Here is a 16,709-nt window from a genome sequence, read left to right as displayed (position 1 = left end):
AGAACACAGTCAAGTTTATATCACATATCACATGTGATATATCACATGTATATAATATATCTAATCTATACAAGTAATATTTGATTAAAGTATTACTTACCTTCACCTACAACCCCAAGGATCTCAAATTTATTCATCACATTACCAATGTTAGGAATCTTCATCAAGACAAATTCCCCTTATGGTGAGAGCCACAAAACATGGCACAGAAGCGAGTGTCCAAAGCTTTCGCAGAAGGCAATTGTGAAAAGTCTCTTGAAATGGTAGAGGAAGAATAATCCACCTTAACCTACAGGATGTCTTGGAGACTTTTCTAATTTCTAGGCAGTCAGCAGCTTCCTGAGGAAAGAAGAGGAAATAACATAATGAGCATCTTGCTTTATTTCAAAAAAAGAAAGCAGTGGTCTATATACACTCTCAATGCTGTCCAACAGAATGGCTAAAAATCATTTAATTCTACGTTTCATGATCAAAAGAATTTACCAGCATGATTGAATCTGTTAAGAATATGATAGCATAGCTGGTTTAGTAATTCCATACCCAAGACGTTTATTAAAAAAATAACTTGCATTAAAAATATTTCCTATGAGGGAGAAGAGGACAAAAAGATTGCTGGGAACTACCACAGTGGGTATAAACCCACTATATACTCTCTCTCTACATATATATATGTATATATAATGTCAAATGATAAATCAAGCAGCAGAGAGAACATTGTTTTTTGTGCCATGTTGGTTTTAGACTCCAGCCACTTCTCTTCTACGGTCTTAGAAAGCTGACAAACTAAAAACATCCAGGCATACGTCACACACTTTAAAAAACAGGGGCACAAAAATCTAAAATAACTTCACCATCAAATGGAAAAATGGAATTTCCACAATTCAGTGCTGCAAGAACGGGGCTGCTCACACGGATCACCAGGGCAGGATGCGAGTGAATTCATCTGATGCATGCTGGACGGGTGACCTCATGTTCTGGACTTCAGGCGGCACAAACAACCCGCCTGCTGTTTTAGCAGGAGCTCTGGGTGCCGGCAAGAGCAAAGCTGGGACCGAGTGAAACACAACAAAGAGGCCGCCTCAGGGTGAAGAAACTGCCTCGACATCAGCCTCAGAAGGGCTCCAGGAGGGGAGCTGCGGAGGCTGCCTTTTGCAAAAGCAGTTTAAGTTCTGATGAACTGGAGTATTTGGGAAATAAGCTTTGAAAACAAAGGGGTTAGCTTTTCCTTAGTAGAATAATCTAGATAGTGTTTTTTAACTAATGAATATCTTTATTTATCTGTACACTTCATAAATCACCCTCTCCTTTCCCATTTTGCATCTGCTGCTCTACCCGTTTGTCCAGGCTCCCCGCCTGCAGGAACAAAAGGCAGCTCAGGTTCAGGAACAGGGGCCCACCTGAGCACTCGTATCTATCAGCACCAGCACAGAGCCCCAGGGAGCTGCTTTTCACACCCTGTCAAAACTGGCTTGCGCTAAGCGAGCAGGCACAGCCTGTAGATTAACAAGGGGAATACTGACAGAAAGACAGTGGAAGAGCCATTTGTACTATGACATAAGCAAGAAAAGCAAGGCAGGCATGTTCAGAAGAGCAAAAGTGCTTGTAAGAGAGCAAGAGACATTCAGAAAAGATATATTCTATTTCTTATTAATACTATTCAACAATGTCACCAAATCTGCTACTTCAAGTTTCCACAATGTACTGGGGGTTTCTTTGTTACTTTCTAGAAACTACCTTGTGATTAAATTCATTATTTTTCTGCTTCTGTCATTACCGTATATTGCCATTGTGCCTTACACTGCACACAATAGCTTTTTGATCTAGTACTAAGTAGTGAAGAAGTTAATGAGATAATGTATCAAAAATTTTACAAGTTGTTCAGATGTAGGTTCCTCTTCATTTATTATTTCTGAAATGCTAATCAACCACTCACATTTGGGGAATATAATTTAGTTTTTCAATCAAACTTCACTGCCTACAGCTCATGATTGACTTGTTTAAAAATAAAATTTTGCAAGCATAATCAGCATGCATCTTGTTTTTTATTGGGAATAAAGGTTAGATTTACTGCAGCTATTTACAAAGCTGACTTTCCTTTCTGAAATTTGATATTAAACATGTCCCCACAAAGACGCATTTGCCTTCTAATTGAGCAGGTTTTTGTTTGACTGGTTTCAAAACCAGAGACATAGAAAGCCAAATTTGCTCATTGCATTAGCGCTCCTGGATGCACGTCATCCATAACTGCATCCATGCGCTTTTGCCTATGGAAATTGTGTCAACTCTACTCACATACCAGGATGCATATGCCAACAAGAGTCAGCTTTGACTGACTCCCAAGCCCAAGCCAGTTTTCCACATCCTATCCAAGCTGCAGCTCAACACAGAGCAGAAACACAGGTATAATAGAATTCCCCCAAGGAAATTGCATGGGAGGGAGCTGCTGCTTCCACACCAGCTCCATGGAAACCTTTGTGTCAGCTCCATCGCGAGTGCATCATGATAACGCAGCCTGGGAATGAGCAGAACGGCTACGGAAAGAGGCGGCAGAAGGAGAAGCGGCACTTGCAGCAGCAGCCCATATGTAAAATCCTCTGCCTGTCCCAGCTGGGTTGTCACATCTCCTCAAGTACGGCACTAATTCAAACTAGTTCCCTCCTTTAATGCTAGGGAATTCAGGCCCCATGAAGCAACAGGTAGTGATCTAATCCCTACCTATTCCACCCCTCTAGCTTTAGCAAGTGTAATGAGAAGCTGAAAAAGAAAGAAAAAAAAAAAAAGTTATTGTCTTTTTGTGGAGATGAAGGTCAGATTTGTTCTCTGGCCATACAAGAGAAGAGCAGGTTTAAAGCCACCACCCAAAATATTTCCTATGTTTTCTCTCAAGGAAAAAGTTCCAACTCCTTCAAGGCAAATTGTGCACAACCGCTTGAGATCTTGGCCATTTAAAAATGCTGAAAATCTGAAAAGAATCACTATGAATAGTCCAGTCTTTGCCTGCTGCTTAAAATATTTGATCAAGGGTCCAATTAACTTTTTTGTTTGTTTGTTTGTTTGGGGGCTGGAGGGCGGTTCTTGTTTTTAAAAGGTATTTGGCCTGCTTAAGACTGTTTAAAACCCTGATTCTTGCAGGAAATCAGATAAGTTGGTAACTCCATGAACTATGTTGAGTCTTGAGAATGATAGACTGAGCAACTGTAACACAACCTTCAAGTTATAACCAAAAGGTAACTAAATATACGCAGATATGGATATCTCCATAGCAAGAATTACTTTAGTCTGTAAATTACTGAAGACAGCTTGGATACTTTCAAGAGCTTGAACACTGGAAAGAGCCCTGCAATAAAAACCCTACAAATAGCAATCACAAAATTCTTTCTGAACACTGAGTAGGATATAGGTCTGCTGTAATATCATCGGCTATTTTAGTACTCTTAATTACCTTGCCTGCTGGCTACAACTATAAGACTTTCAGAATGGGAAACTGGGCTGTTCTTTACCTGACAGAGACTCAAAACAGAGAACTAGCACTCGTTCCCCTAAGCTCCCTTTCAGAGGCAACAAGATTCACAGCACATCGAAAGTTTACCAATGAGAAGCTGAAAACAACAGATGCCCAAAATAGTCTGGGTGTTATTTTGGCCGTCTGCACAATCCTTAGCCAAGTCAGAGAAGCGAGACGCCTCGAAATGAACCGGCACAAATTAGTCCCACTTAATACAGAACTGTAATAATGTGAGATTTTAATAAAATTATTTTGTAATACCATGCGGAGCTTATACATCAAATATAAAAATCTGCATAAACATTCTGGGAATGAACATACAGACTCTATTATAGTGATGCGGTACCTGATCATTTGCATTTAAATTAAATGAAGGGGGAGAAGAAAACCTCACCCTTTCCGCAACTCCATTTCTCTTCATGACCATTAAGAACTTTGCAGCATCACTCAAAATCATCTAACTTTCATGTTCTCACTGAGGCTTTTGAAATATCATGCATTTCGTATACATCATGACAGAGCAGGATAATCTCGGTCCTGCTCAAGTCAGTTAAAAGTACGTTTGACTTCAAATTAACTTTCTAAAAAGCTTCTTGCCCGTAACTAAACGCCCCTTGGTTTCTTAAATCTCGAAATCAACTTTTTTTTTTTTTTAAAAAAAAGATTATTTTTACTCACTCAGAAGACATCACTAAATTTTTAGAGGCCACGTATACTTTCACATTTTTATTAAATGAAAAATGCTGGATCAAACCATCCAAGCACAATTCACAGCATATAAGTGTCTGTCTGTGACAGTTTTAGATTAATTCAAACACTGCTGTCTGTTCTGTCACACAAGGCACGCATACAGAAGGAAGCAATAACTGCCTTTATTAGTCATTAGGTGCCACTAATGCTTCTTTCTCCTCCTCCTCATTACATGTTCTTCTATTTCTCAGTGTTTTCCAGGAAAATGCTCATACCTTTACGAGCACCTTATTAATTGGGTGATCAACCACAATATGCAAGGCACAACGACAAGACGACAGATGGAGATACTCTCCTGGATTTTTTGATCCTAAAGAACGTGCCAGGAGCATTATGGTTTCTCTTGCAGAGTAAGAGGCACAAGCTGAGCATGGGAACAGTTATAAACATGAAGCTGGTAGTATTATCCCTATTGGGAGACCAGCTATATCATTGGTGATGGAGTTTGGAGAGCTCCTGCCAGTTCATTTGTTCCATGTTGAATATAGCAGCCAATTGCTTTGCCCCTTTTACAATGAGAGAGTAGATCCTCTATTGGGACAAGGAATAAGAGAAGGCCATGGAGACTTCATAACACAAGACTCCCTACATCTGTACAGAAAAGAAAAAAGTTTAAAAAAAAAAAAGTAGTATCTGGAGAGAGAGGAAAAAAAGGAAGGAGAAACTGTAGATTCAGTAGTTCATTCATATACTAAGCTTCAATCCATGCTTTTCTGCTCAACAGTAATACATGAATGAAAAAGGATAGTGGGCAAAAATAAAGGCAAAATGAAAAAAAAACAAACAAACTTGAACATACTCAAATTTCATTCTAGAAGAATAAAATACTGAGGTTGCTTGCGCTCAAGTTTAAGTTTTTAAACTTCAACACATTGAAGCTTTTATTTACCATACTAGTATCATCATTAGATTAGATTTTTTTTTTTGGATACTGTTGATACACTCCATGACAGATACATTCTGGAATGCCATCTTCACACAAATGGCAGAAAGGAAGTACCTCTCCACTCCATGCAGAAGATTCGGGAAAAAAAGGAATCTGAACAAAGCAATCGTCCTGTAGCAAACAGAAGACTAGAAGAGGATTTGAAGCTGCTCCGATCTACTAAAGATATCCATTTGGCTGAATTCCCAAAGGAAAACTGAGCTTAGAGACCAAGACTCCAGTTATGATTCAGTTTGTTTCATCTTCTTCTATTAGAGCTCTCCCTTCTGCATGCAAGTACAGATTCAAAAATAAATCCTGCTTGTCCTGAATACATAAACTAAATTCACTTCTCAGAGTTAAAATACAGGATTTATGAGCCTCTCTAAGAGCTGCAGCCAACTTCGAAACAGTGGGTGCCTAGCGGGATGCTTCTAGGGTTACAGGGACAAATAAGCACAGTGGTTATCAGGGCGTCGAGCACCCAAGCAGCTCCTGTGAGTCATACCAGGTGGACAGGAAAGACGCTTTAGCTTCCATTTCAGTCGCTTTCCTCTTGGGGAGGAGGCTGAAGAAGCGGCTGTCCTGGGGTGCGACAGCTCCCTGCGCGCCGCGCAGCCGCGTGCCAGCCGTTTGGCCCTAGGCCACAGCACCTCTGGGCGCAGCAGCACGTGGCTGCTAGCTGAGACTCCTGCAGGCCAAGGGGTCCTGGTGCTGGCCGGGGGATAAAAGGCGGCTCTTCGACAACTGAGCATCTTTCCGTGGAGGAAGCTAACACTTTCCAACCTACTGTGGTATTTACAGCGTTCCCATTGGAAGATGCTTCTTTCATTTTTTCCTTCTCTCGGAAAACTACTCTCCAATAATATCCTATGCTCATTTGTCATAGTGATTACTATTTAGTTCCCTTTTCTTTTTTTTTTTTTTTTTTTCTGACAGCCTGCCACAGACTTTAAAACTCCAGGCTATAAAGCAACATTACTAGCCCAGCTTTTTCATCTTTAATAATTACCAAAAAAAAAAAGCTGTAATTTTCAGAGAGTTCCATGTTAAGCATCACTTTGTGACCCAACCCCACATTTGTGTCTGAAGCTTCATGATTAGAAGAAAGAACAACAGAAAAAGGTTGTGCATAAAAGTCATCCCTCTTTACCACAAAAAAGAAATGAGCACATTCAGGCAAAGTCTTGAGCAAAGGGAATTCTTGTCCAAGAAAAAGCATGATATATTACCTCCAAGGAGACGTAATAGAAGATCTAAACAGCTGATGAACTGAAGAAGTGCTCAAGGGTTTGAGCTAAGCAGATGTGTGGCAAGACAGAGGCTCTCAAGTGCTCCACAACCACTCTGCCGCCTGCTCCGCAGCCTCTTACTCTCCACTTCCATAAACTCACTCACTTTCTAAAAATCTTATGACCCCTTCTGTCCAAAAGGACAGAAAAGCAAAAGAAGTGAATATACAGGGTTTTATAAATATCAAATGAATACTGAAGCTAAATTCTGTGGTTACTCTAACACAGATCAAAAATAACCCCAGGGCCTACCCTCCCTTGTAATTCTCAAGCATATTATTATATACAGATTGCTGGTTCACTATCTGGAGTGAAGCGCAGGGGGGAACTTTATTATTATGTTTTTGGAAAAAAAAAATACCACCACAGATTTGTAAGAAATATAAAAATACGAGGGGATAACCCCCTCTCTCTCTCGCACGCGCAATGCGTTTTCCAGGCAGGAAGAGGCATTTTCTTGCACTACTACCAATCTATCCTTCCAAAACTAATCTTACAACAAATGCCTTCAAAAGTTTCCAAGGAGAAGTCATTCTGCTGCAACTACAAGTATTTTGCTTATCTGCTTTTCAGCAAAATGACAAATGACTCCTGAACGAGTACAAATACATTAATGGGATATTTCTTATACCATAAATTTGAAAGCTCTTTTGAGAATTGGTTTACTTCCCAAACAGGACATTGAAAAATCAGGAAGCCTGTATTTTGGTTTTCTCTTGGACTCCATAAACAAAAGAACTGTCAGCGATTTATTAAATATTTGACTCTGCAGAAAGTCTGTTTCAGGCCACATGATGGTTTATTCTGCATCACATCATCTGCGGGTTTTATTTGTTTTAATAAGCAGTAGTTTATTTTTAAATCAGATTCAACATCAATTAATGTATCAGGAGCTACTCCTCCCTAAGAAACATTGCTTTTGATGTTATAATGATCTTTCAAACCAACATAATCCCTAGCCACATAAACATAGGCCACTTTATGAATAAATTCACATTAGCATGCAAGCACACGCATGGGAAATATACCAAAAGAGTACAATGATTTTTGTTTTTAATTAGATAGGGTCTCACAATCAATTTCAAACCTTTCCCCTCTCCCCCTGCAAAAATCCAAATCCAGAATCCCAAACTTAATCCTGCAGAGATATCTCGCTGCATGAAATTCAAGATGGATTCTTCTTAATCTGAATTTGAAGACATTGCTATTAATCCAATATGCATTAAAAGCTATTCCAAGGAATTTACCATAGATTTACAGCTTTCAGAAATAACACTGAGTATGCTTAAAATAAATACATCCAAGTACTTTCAATATTAACACTTTATAGGCAATATTAACACTATAGCCTATAGATGATGCTATCTGCTGCACAGGTAGCATGTTAAAACAACACACACACACACACACACACATCCCTTCCCACCATGCAAGGTTAGAAAGGGTCTGTTAAGTATAGAAAGGTTAAGGATAGGCCCCATTAAGTGAAACTCAAGTCAGGAAAAATGTTTTCCAAGAGGTACAGACCAAAGAGTTGCAGTAAAACTACGGCTATATGAACGAGCCACGGTTAATTAATATATATATATATATATATTTGTATATATTCTAGAGAAAACAAACAAATAAACGAAATCCTGGAATCTCTGTTTCAAACAGTTCGAACTTCCTTTACCAGAGCACAAGAACTTTGGCTCTTCGAGAACAGAGCACTGGATGCAGGATGTTCTGGAAGCAGCACCAACGCATCCACTGGGAAGGGCAATTGCCGGGAGGCCTCAGAACATTTAGCTGAAAACCCTGAGAGGAAGTTTGCATTCAGTGCAACCCTGCTGCAGACAAACTACAGCAACAGAGCCAGCAGCCCGCAGCGCCACAAGACGGACACTCATTTTGAGGTGCCTGGAACACGCTCAGACTGAGGAGCTTCACTCTCATAGGTACAATAAGGCAAATGTATTTGGAAGGCATTAAGGTGACCAGGTCTGTTCCTGGAAAGCGTAGGCACAATGTGTCATTGAAAGAAAAAACACAAAAGCAGAGACACGTGAGATTGCTTTTGCATGAGACTAATTTCAACAAAAATCAGCCTGACAAAGAGTCAGGGGAAGCAGCGAAGACCAGACTATGACTGTGAGCGAGATCGTATTTTTATCTTCATTGCACCTAGCTGCACCAGTGTATGGAGAATAATGAAAAGTTCATCCATATAAAAGAAAAGAACACTGTGAGCAACACTTGCTCAGCCTTAGACTTTTTATCTAAGCACAAATGTTCAATTCTATTTAACTGAGAACAAAAGTATGTGGGGAATCTACCTCTGAGTATTTTTACTCTAAAAATCTCAATTTTAAAAAATAGTAGGATCAAGTTGGAGTTCCTTCAAAACCTACTATCAACTAAATGCTGGAATATCAGTTAAACCAGATGGGCTTTTCCAGTGAGAAGTGAGCAAGCTGTCCTTGCGCTCCAGAGCGAGCAGCTGCAAGTCAGCGCTAGGTTGTGTTCACACACTGCAACACAGGAGGTGCTTCTGCCAAGAGGAAGCGAGTAGAAGACTATGTCCAGCGCACAGAAAGGAAACTGTGGCACTACTAATGTAATTATAGAGGTTAACAGGCTGCCATGCTGTATATTTATCCAGCAAGAGAAGCGGATCATGGCAAGGCTGAGTTCCCCCCACCTCACACATACTATGAATTTTAGATATGGTGGCAGAGGGAGATGTGCCATTTTTAAGCCTGATAACTCTATTTTTATACTAAGGCAGAGGGAAGTTTTGAATATTGGAGGAATTTATAAGAAATTGATAATCCAAGTTTAGACTTACAATCTACATTTAATTTCTAAAACTTAATGGACTAAAAACCATCTATTATGAAAACTGATCACAAAAAAACTTTTAATAACTTGCAAAGTTCGTTTTTCCTCCCTCATTTCTTTTAACTGCTAGATCCAACTCTTGGGGCTTGTCTATATTTAGATTTTAAGTGCTTTTGCAAAAATAAAATAACAAACTTGTTTTTTAACCTCTAGGTGTTGCTATAAAATAGTTATAAGAACATGATATTTGAAACCATCCTATTGTACTTGTTCTTCGTATAAGCAGAACTGCCATAGGAAAAATCTAGGTCTGAAGTAAATGAAAGTTTCACTATATGACTCAGGAAAAACACCTTCAAAAACATTAGAAGGCATTTTGCTTCACGTCTGGAAACAGGATGCGGCAGTAATTTTTGACTAATTAAATAGAGCTGTTTTGATGCCATCCTGTGAGAATACACACATGTCAGTAATAATCCTGTGTCTCAGTCTTCCAACTTCCCTAACACAAAAGTAACCCGTACCTGTTCTCTGTCCTGCTCCCCACCATCAATTCCCTTGCAAAATAGTACGTATCTCACCAAGTAGCTGTAAGTAGCGTTGTTGTCAAGGAGTTGTTCAGAAAAGTTCAACAAGAGAATGTCAAAGCACTGGCCAACATTATTATTCTGGCAAAAGAAAAAACAGCTCAACTAAATACAGGAATTCCCTACTGAAAGGCATGAGTGAGGAAACACTGGTATTTCCAAGTTAGTCACTGTAATGTAAAGTGAGGAACCTTTGACATCCAAATTCAAGGACTAGTACCAATGGAAAAAAAATACTTCAATATAGTTGGGAGATGGCAGGGTTGGCTCCCAAGCAGGCTGCTTCAGGAAGGTCTAAATAAAAGCTCCCTCTGACATGCTGATGGCTTCTTGCACCCCAAATGCAAGTGGCAGCAGAAGCGTGTCTGGATATGTAAGTGTCCCAGAGTAGGGACTTGAAAAACAGGTCTTGAAGAAAGGGAGCTGCATCTAAACAGTAAACAGTGTTGGCAGGCCCACCAAAGGACTGGCAAAAGCAGCTTATGATCCAGATTTTCATCCTACAAGCCTTTCTCAACCCTTCCTTCCTTCCAAGTTTAACTGGGGGGAGATGAAAAGGTTGCCTGTGGCCTTGGGGAAAGAAATGTGGGCGAAGGCAGGAGGGAGAAGGAAGCCATTGCATGGAAGGGCACGGGGCAAGCTCTTGCATAAAAGCAAAGATGGGAAAATACAAGGTGCTGCTTCCAACACAAGCACTGAGTTCATGTTGAAGAAGTTACAAGATCCGAGATTTACATGATGAGCTCACAAGAAATACAGACTTAGATGGCCCACAAGTCACAATTTGCATTGTGCAGTTCCTGGTGCATTTAGTTGCACGGTGTATGAATACTCAGAAAACTTCAAGGGAAATATGCAAATAGTATTTTTATTAACTGTGAAAGGGATCTGGATGCAAAGTCTAACCCACCAAGATTGCCATCAGGAGGAATAAAAGGAAAGGAAAGGGACAAAACCAAGGAAACGAGGGTTGTCAAAAGCATTGAGCACACTGGGAAAGGAAATAGTTGGTTTTTGGAGGACTGAAAAAAACTTGCCCAAGTTGATCCAGTGAGGGATGCTGCTTTTGAGCTTCCCTGGCAAAGGACTCCTGCTGTGGAAATCGGAGACATGAAATGGCTGGCTCTTGTTTACCCCAAACAGCAAGCTGGACAGAATCATACACACATAGTGGTTATAAGTCAGCACTAAACATTGAAAATTAAAAATTAAACTTGAATAGTAGCATACAGCTACTATTACATCATACAGCTACAATGCATAATCTATTACAGACGGCAATTATTCATGAAGCATTACAATATTGACCCTGTACCTAATACACACAACAACTAAGATAGCATTTTAAAGATAGTAGTTTAATAACTATATTATTTCCTTCCATTCCCCTTTTCCATTTCTAATATTGGAAGAACAATTTCAAGTTTTCTTGTTATCCAGGCACAAGGGTATGACAATCATATCTACTCAAGGCAAAAAAAGACACTGAGGAACTTGCCCTTCTCTAACAGTACCACTTTCTTTGTTGTTAAGACTGCACATTAAACTGATTTAGAGGTAAGTTTCACCGATGCACTTTAAGCCTCTGTTGGTGATAATTATTCATTTTCTATTTCCCCCTACGTAGTGGGATACAAGTTATCTTAAAGAGAAAAATGTCGAATATCCAGGTGAGGTTACCCTTGTAGGTTTATTCCTACTAGTACAAATAAGAAAAAAAATGTGATTTTTTTTTTCAATACAAAATACAGAACTGAATACCTACTGCTAGATAAGACATATTTTCTTAGTATATAGGTGACACTTCCCACCCCAAACAAACAGAACCAAAAAGCCATTAGATTAGGTAAGAGTCTCCTTTCTGAGGTGGAATTCCAAACAAGGGATGTTAAACGCATTTCATTCTCTATTTGCTTCCATTTTTACAACTGATAAAAATGCTCAGTAATTTAGAACTACCACATTTTTTTCTCTGTTCATGCTTTAAAACAGGCAAAACACACTCCAAAATTTACACAACAGCATTTTGCAACATACTGGAGCTAGAAGAATTGTTCACAGGAAGGTATTTACTGGACTACAGTAATTCTCTTCGTCCTTTTAAAGCCTGAAACACACCTTCTCTTGAAGGCTATGAGTCAGTTTTAATGACACTGTTACGTTCTATAGCTCTGTAGCTTATGCAAGAGAATTAATTTGCATTAAGCATCCAACTTTAGAAGCCACCTTCTCTTCTCCATTGTTAGTGCTGAATAATAGCAAAAAAAAAAGAGACCATATCCCCTGCGTGCTGTCCTATTGTTTTATAAGAATAAATCTAATTAGCTGACTGAAACAGAACATACATAAAATTTTTGCTATTGTCATCTTATGGACATATATTAGTCTCTTACATTTTTATATAATTCTTGCAGAATATTTCACACTCTTAGAGAGCCAGAAAAATATAAAAGGCAAAGATAGGTTTTCATATTTAGACAAGTATTACCTGATCAGTGTTATTGCTTTTCCTCCCCCTGCCCATAAAAGAAAATACTATTGTATTGAGTTAGAAGAAGGAATTAGGAGAGAGGGAAAAATATATATCTAGCATACTATTTTTCCATTTCTTCTGTCCCCTCATTTACCTCAAAACCTACTAGACCTACTCATAACAGCAAGTTGCATTTATGTAGCTTTTTTGTTGTTGTTCTGTTAAAAACTTGATTTTGTTTATTTCAGCTTGACCAAGGAAGGCTTTGGCCAATTTGGCCCTGGAATTACAATGACTGTCAGGTGACTGGTTCTCATAAAAACCATATACATTCATGCAGACATACACATTCACACAAACATAAAGTTAATGTATTATTTTAAATCTATTTTATATACACATGAACATACATGTGAGTGCATGTATGTGAAATGAAAGGGGACCTGTTCCTCTTTCTAGATTCTCTTCCTAGAACTTCAATTAGATTACCACTTCTTTTTCCTTACAGAAAATTATTGCAAATTAATTACCTCTCCTATTCTCCTCACCTTCTAAAAATAAAGCATAAATATACCAAGTCTCTTCAAAAAAAATCAAGACTCATTCCCTTCTCAGCACTCTCTAACCAGATTCTGCATTGCCCAAGCCAGAAAGAGGTCATTTATTTTACATTTTCAGTGTAAATTCACAAGTTGAACTGACAAGGAGGAAAAGGAAGGATCTTATGGACATCTTCCTCCATGGTTTGTCCATCTGCTATAAAAGGTAATAAATTATACATTGGCAGTGAAGAAAAACACACACACACATGAAAAACATAAAAGTAAAAAAAGTCACCAGTGAGCATCTGGAGACCTACAAACGACTGCTTTCTGAGAACTGTAGGTGCAAAACACTTGCAAAATGTAAAAACACTCTGCACAGAAACACTATACATTTAGAAACCTGTCAAGACTGCAGGTCATGAAGTCACAAAGAAACTACATCTGCAGGAGGACAAAAGACAGAAGTGTGGTCACTGATACCTTCTACAACCTGAGCAGCAGGTAAGGGATATTGCCAAACATTTTTGAGAAAAACATTCATTTTAATGAGAACAAATGCAAGAAAAAGCCAAATGTCTCCACCAACACTGAAAGATGCCACTTCTCCAAAGGGGAAATGTGTCGTTGCAACCTGCTTTCAGATCTTGGGCTAAAACCTCCATTTCAATTAACATGCAAATAAAAACTTGACTGGAGTAACAGTGCTTTTTCAGACATATAAATCCCAATACCATTCTCATCCTTTTCAGTGTGGAAGAGAGCCATCAACTTGTTACTTGTGTAAAAGTTTACTCTTCCCTTATAAGAACTTGTCTTCATAGTACTTGAATCTGCTCCAGTGAAACAAGCTCTCAAATCTCTTCAGAAATCTATTACAGCTCTTAAAGTCCAATTAATTGGGGGAAAGGATTCAAGAACTCACTTTCCAACTATCACAGACTTGTCTCTTGACCAGATGAGAGCTTAAAGAAAACAACTTCTCGCCCTTAGTTCCAATGGGGATGGTGCATGACAAACTTGCTCGTAATTCAGTCTGCAAGCCAGCGGCAGCTAAGTAACCCTCAAAATAGAGCATAAAACAGGCTTGGGTTTAGGCATTCTGCAAGGCTCCCTTGCAGACACGAAGACACGCGCATCACTCCAACAGAAGAAGGTCAGGGAAATATTTAATCCAACATTCAGATACTCATCCTGCAAACAAAAGCAATTGTTCATTTTTAGGAATTCACTTCATTTTTAGGAAGACAAATGTATTTGCACCTTAACCCGGAAACAGTAAGATCTTCTGACACAGTGGCAGAAGATATCTACATTCTAGATTCTGGAAAAGTCAAGTTTCTAATATAACTGAGAAAGATAGCCTAAAAGCAATACCAAAAACCTTTGGGAAGTAAAAATGTAAAGAAAAAGAAATTTGAACTTAGCCTAACTTTCACAACTGCAGGAGTTAGACATAGTGCTATAAAAATATTTTGCCTCCTATCTGTAGGAACAAAAAACTCCACCACCACCTCCCCAGGCACACAAATGTACAGGTCAGCTCTCCTCAAACCTGTTTGTATTTTTTTTTTTTTAACTACCTTAGCAAACACTTCACTGAACATTGAAATCTACCTATCTACCTATATAAAATACTGTCACGAGTATGCAATTAAACCAGTAAACTACTAAGCCACTATTTTCTAACATTCAAGAATTCAAGAGACAAAACTGTTTAAGTAGTAATAACAGAGCTATTGTTACAGGCACATTAAACAAATATTTGCACACAAACCGCTAATTTAACTGAAGGCCTTTGAGCAGTTTTCTTGCCCAATTTGGATTTATCCTGATTAGTTTATGTGGAGTATTATAGAAACTGTTCAGAGAGAAAATGTGTCAGTTCGAATTTGGAAAGAAACATATGCTTTTAATAGGTGAAGTTTAACTCATTAAAATAAGTTTTGCACTGGGAGAAAAGCTAATCTTAAACTAACCTACCTTGTTCCCTTGGTAACATGTTTATGGTGTTTAAAGTTCTCAATAAGATACCTATCTTTTTGAATAAATAAAAGTGCCAACACTTTCTGGCTTCACTGGCCACCAACTCATAGGAAGCAGACCTCATCACACACAGATAGGGTAGCACTGGTCTCTCAATTTCTGCTTCCTCACAGAGCTTCAAACAGAAATTAACCTTAAGAGACCAGTTTTTCTTTCAAATAAGTTACTGGGGTGATGCATATTTTTCATCTTCAAATAAAGAAAAAACGTTTTCATGCAGTCTTTAATAAACCACCTCTCTTCACACACAACAACAAGAAGCCACCGAGAACTAAACAGCCATGCATAGCCACAGGACTAGAAGTCCTAATGACCAACAGGAAAAAAATGAAACTGGACTGAGAGGCTTTCTAGAAAAATAGTCTTTATTCTCTCAGCTATTAAACTGAAGTATTAGCCCAACCCTTTTGGTTTACACCCTAATGTGTGTAAGTACTATTCTCGTCCCACAGACATGCTGAGAAGGTCTGTTCTCCTCTGTGTCAAGGAGAGCAGACAAAATAACAGCAGTAAGAGCTTGTAGCATCCTAAGAGACACTGTACAACCTGCTCACATTGCTAGGGCACAACCAATAACAAAGACATTGCAGTGGGCTGAGCTGCTTTAAAGTGGGAACGTCCGTTTTCCCCATAGCAAACTAGGTGTTCTGGGATGCACAATATGCAGCAGAGAGAGGCCCAGAGCGTTGCAAGCGCGCCGACGTGTTCACCTGCAAGCGACCTCCTCGCTGCAGTTACAGCTAAAGCGGGGCTTTGCTTGCGCAGGCAAGCGCAATACGAGCTCCAGGACGCGGCCGGGGCCGAAAGCAGCAGCAAGCCACAGCAGCAGCACTACGGGCGCAAGGAGGGCGCCGGCGTTGCTGAGCGCTCGGCTGACAGCGCACAGACACCCACACTCGGCTTCCCTGTCAACAGCTAACTTAGAGGATTATGCTTCTTAACTCTTGGAGGCTATTTGGCATCAGTGTGCAAGCCAACTACACCCAAATGTACCACCTTAATTCAAAATTATCACCTTTATACCATGCAATTTAATTCACAATAGAAGCTCTCACCAGTTTACTGGCCAGCTTCTCATGTGCTGTAATTGAATCAGGAAGTCCCAGCTTTCATATAAAAAAAGCCTTGATACCACATAACTTGTCAAGCAATAGATGCAAAGATGCAAGAAGCTCTGAGTATAACATTAGCATCTAGAGACACACTGGTTGCCTTATACATAGTATACGGAGTTGTAAGGAATTAGAGCAACAGGACAGAAGACATCAGAAGAAGCCAGGGCCTTAAAGGTTGCCTGGATGATGTACCAGCGACCAGCACCAGCTGAAGGAAATCTGGTTTCCACAGAAGAGCCACAGAGTGTCGCAGTGTCGGAATCACAGAGTATCTCTAGTTGGAAGGGACCAGCTCATCTTCTCAGGTCCACTCTTGCTCCAAGCAGGACTAAGATGTTCAATGAGGCTGCTCTGGCCTCTGTTCAAAACCCTTCTTCAAATTGCGACAAGCGTTTCTAACGGTACAAGCTGGAGCAATACCACAACAGAAAGGCTTTGGCCATCCTCAAAGCAAAAGAATCCTATAGTAAGTTTCATGTGGTAAGTCAGTAACAAGGTGGAGGGAGCAAAACACACTAACATACTTAAGAGTATAAGGATGAGCACAGAAATTACTCAGTAGTCCCAAATGAGCTTCTGTACCAAGCACTCCAGTACCTACACATTTATGTTAACAAAAAAACCTTATTCATCTGCTCAAAGTTTGGAGTG

The 16,709-nt window shown here is 39.4% G+C and overlaps 1 protein-coding gene across 4 annotated transcripts in view; it reads right to left on the bottom strand.

Annotated features, from left to right (window-relative positions):
* CDKL5 (cyclin dependent kinase like 5) overlaps positions 1 to 333 on the bottom strand; it is a 78,740-nt gene extending 78,407 nt beyond the window's left edge. For all 4 annotated transcript variants that reach the window (XM_088532727.1, XM_088532730.1, XM_088532728.1 and 1 more), the window contains exon 1: positions 101 to 333. In XM_088532727.1, the coding sequence (XP_088388853.1) occupies positions 101 to 164 (64 nt within the window). In that variant the 5' untranslated portion in view covers positions 165 to 333. The remainder of the gene's footprint in view (positions 1 to 100) is intronic.
* Positions 334 to 16,709: the final 16,376 nt, after the last annotated feature.

This window comes from Tinamus guttatus, unplaced genomic scaffold, assembly GCF_059628265.1.
Source record: "Tinamus guttatus ecotype Peru unplaced genomic scaffold, ASM5962826v1 Tinamus_guttatus_pri_ptg000470l, whole genome shotgun sequence".
Lineage (NCBI taxonomy): Eukaryota > Metazoa > Chordata > Aves > Tinamiformes > Tinamidae > Tinamus > Tinamus guttatus.
This window is presented reverse-complemented; position numbering and strand designations above follow the sequence as displayed.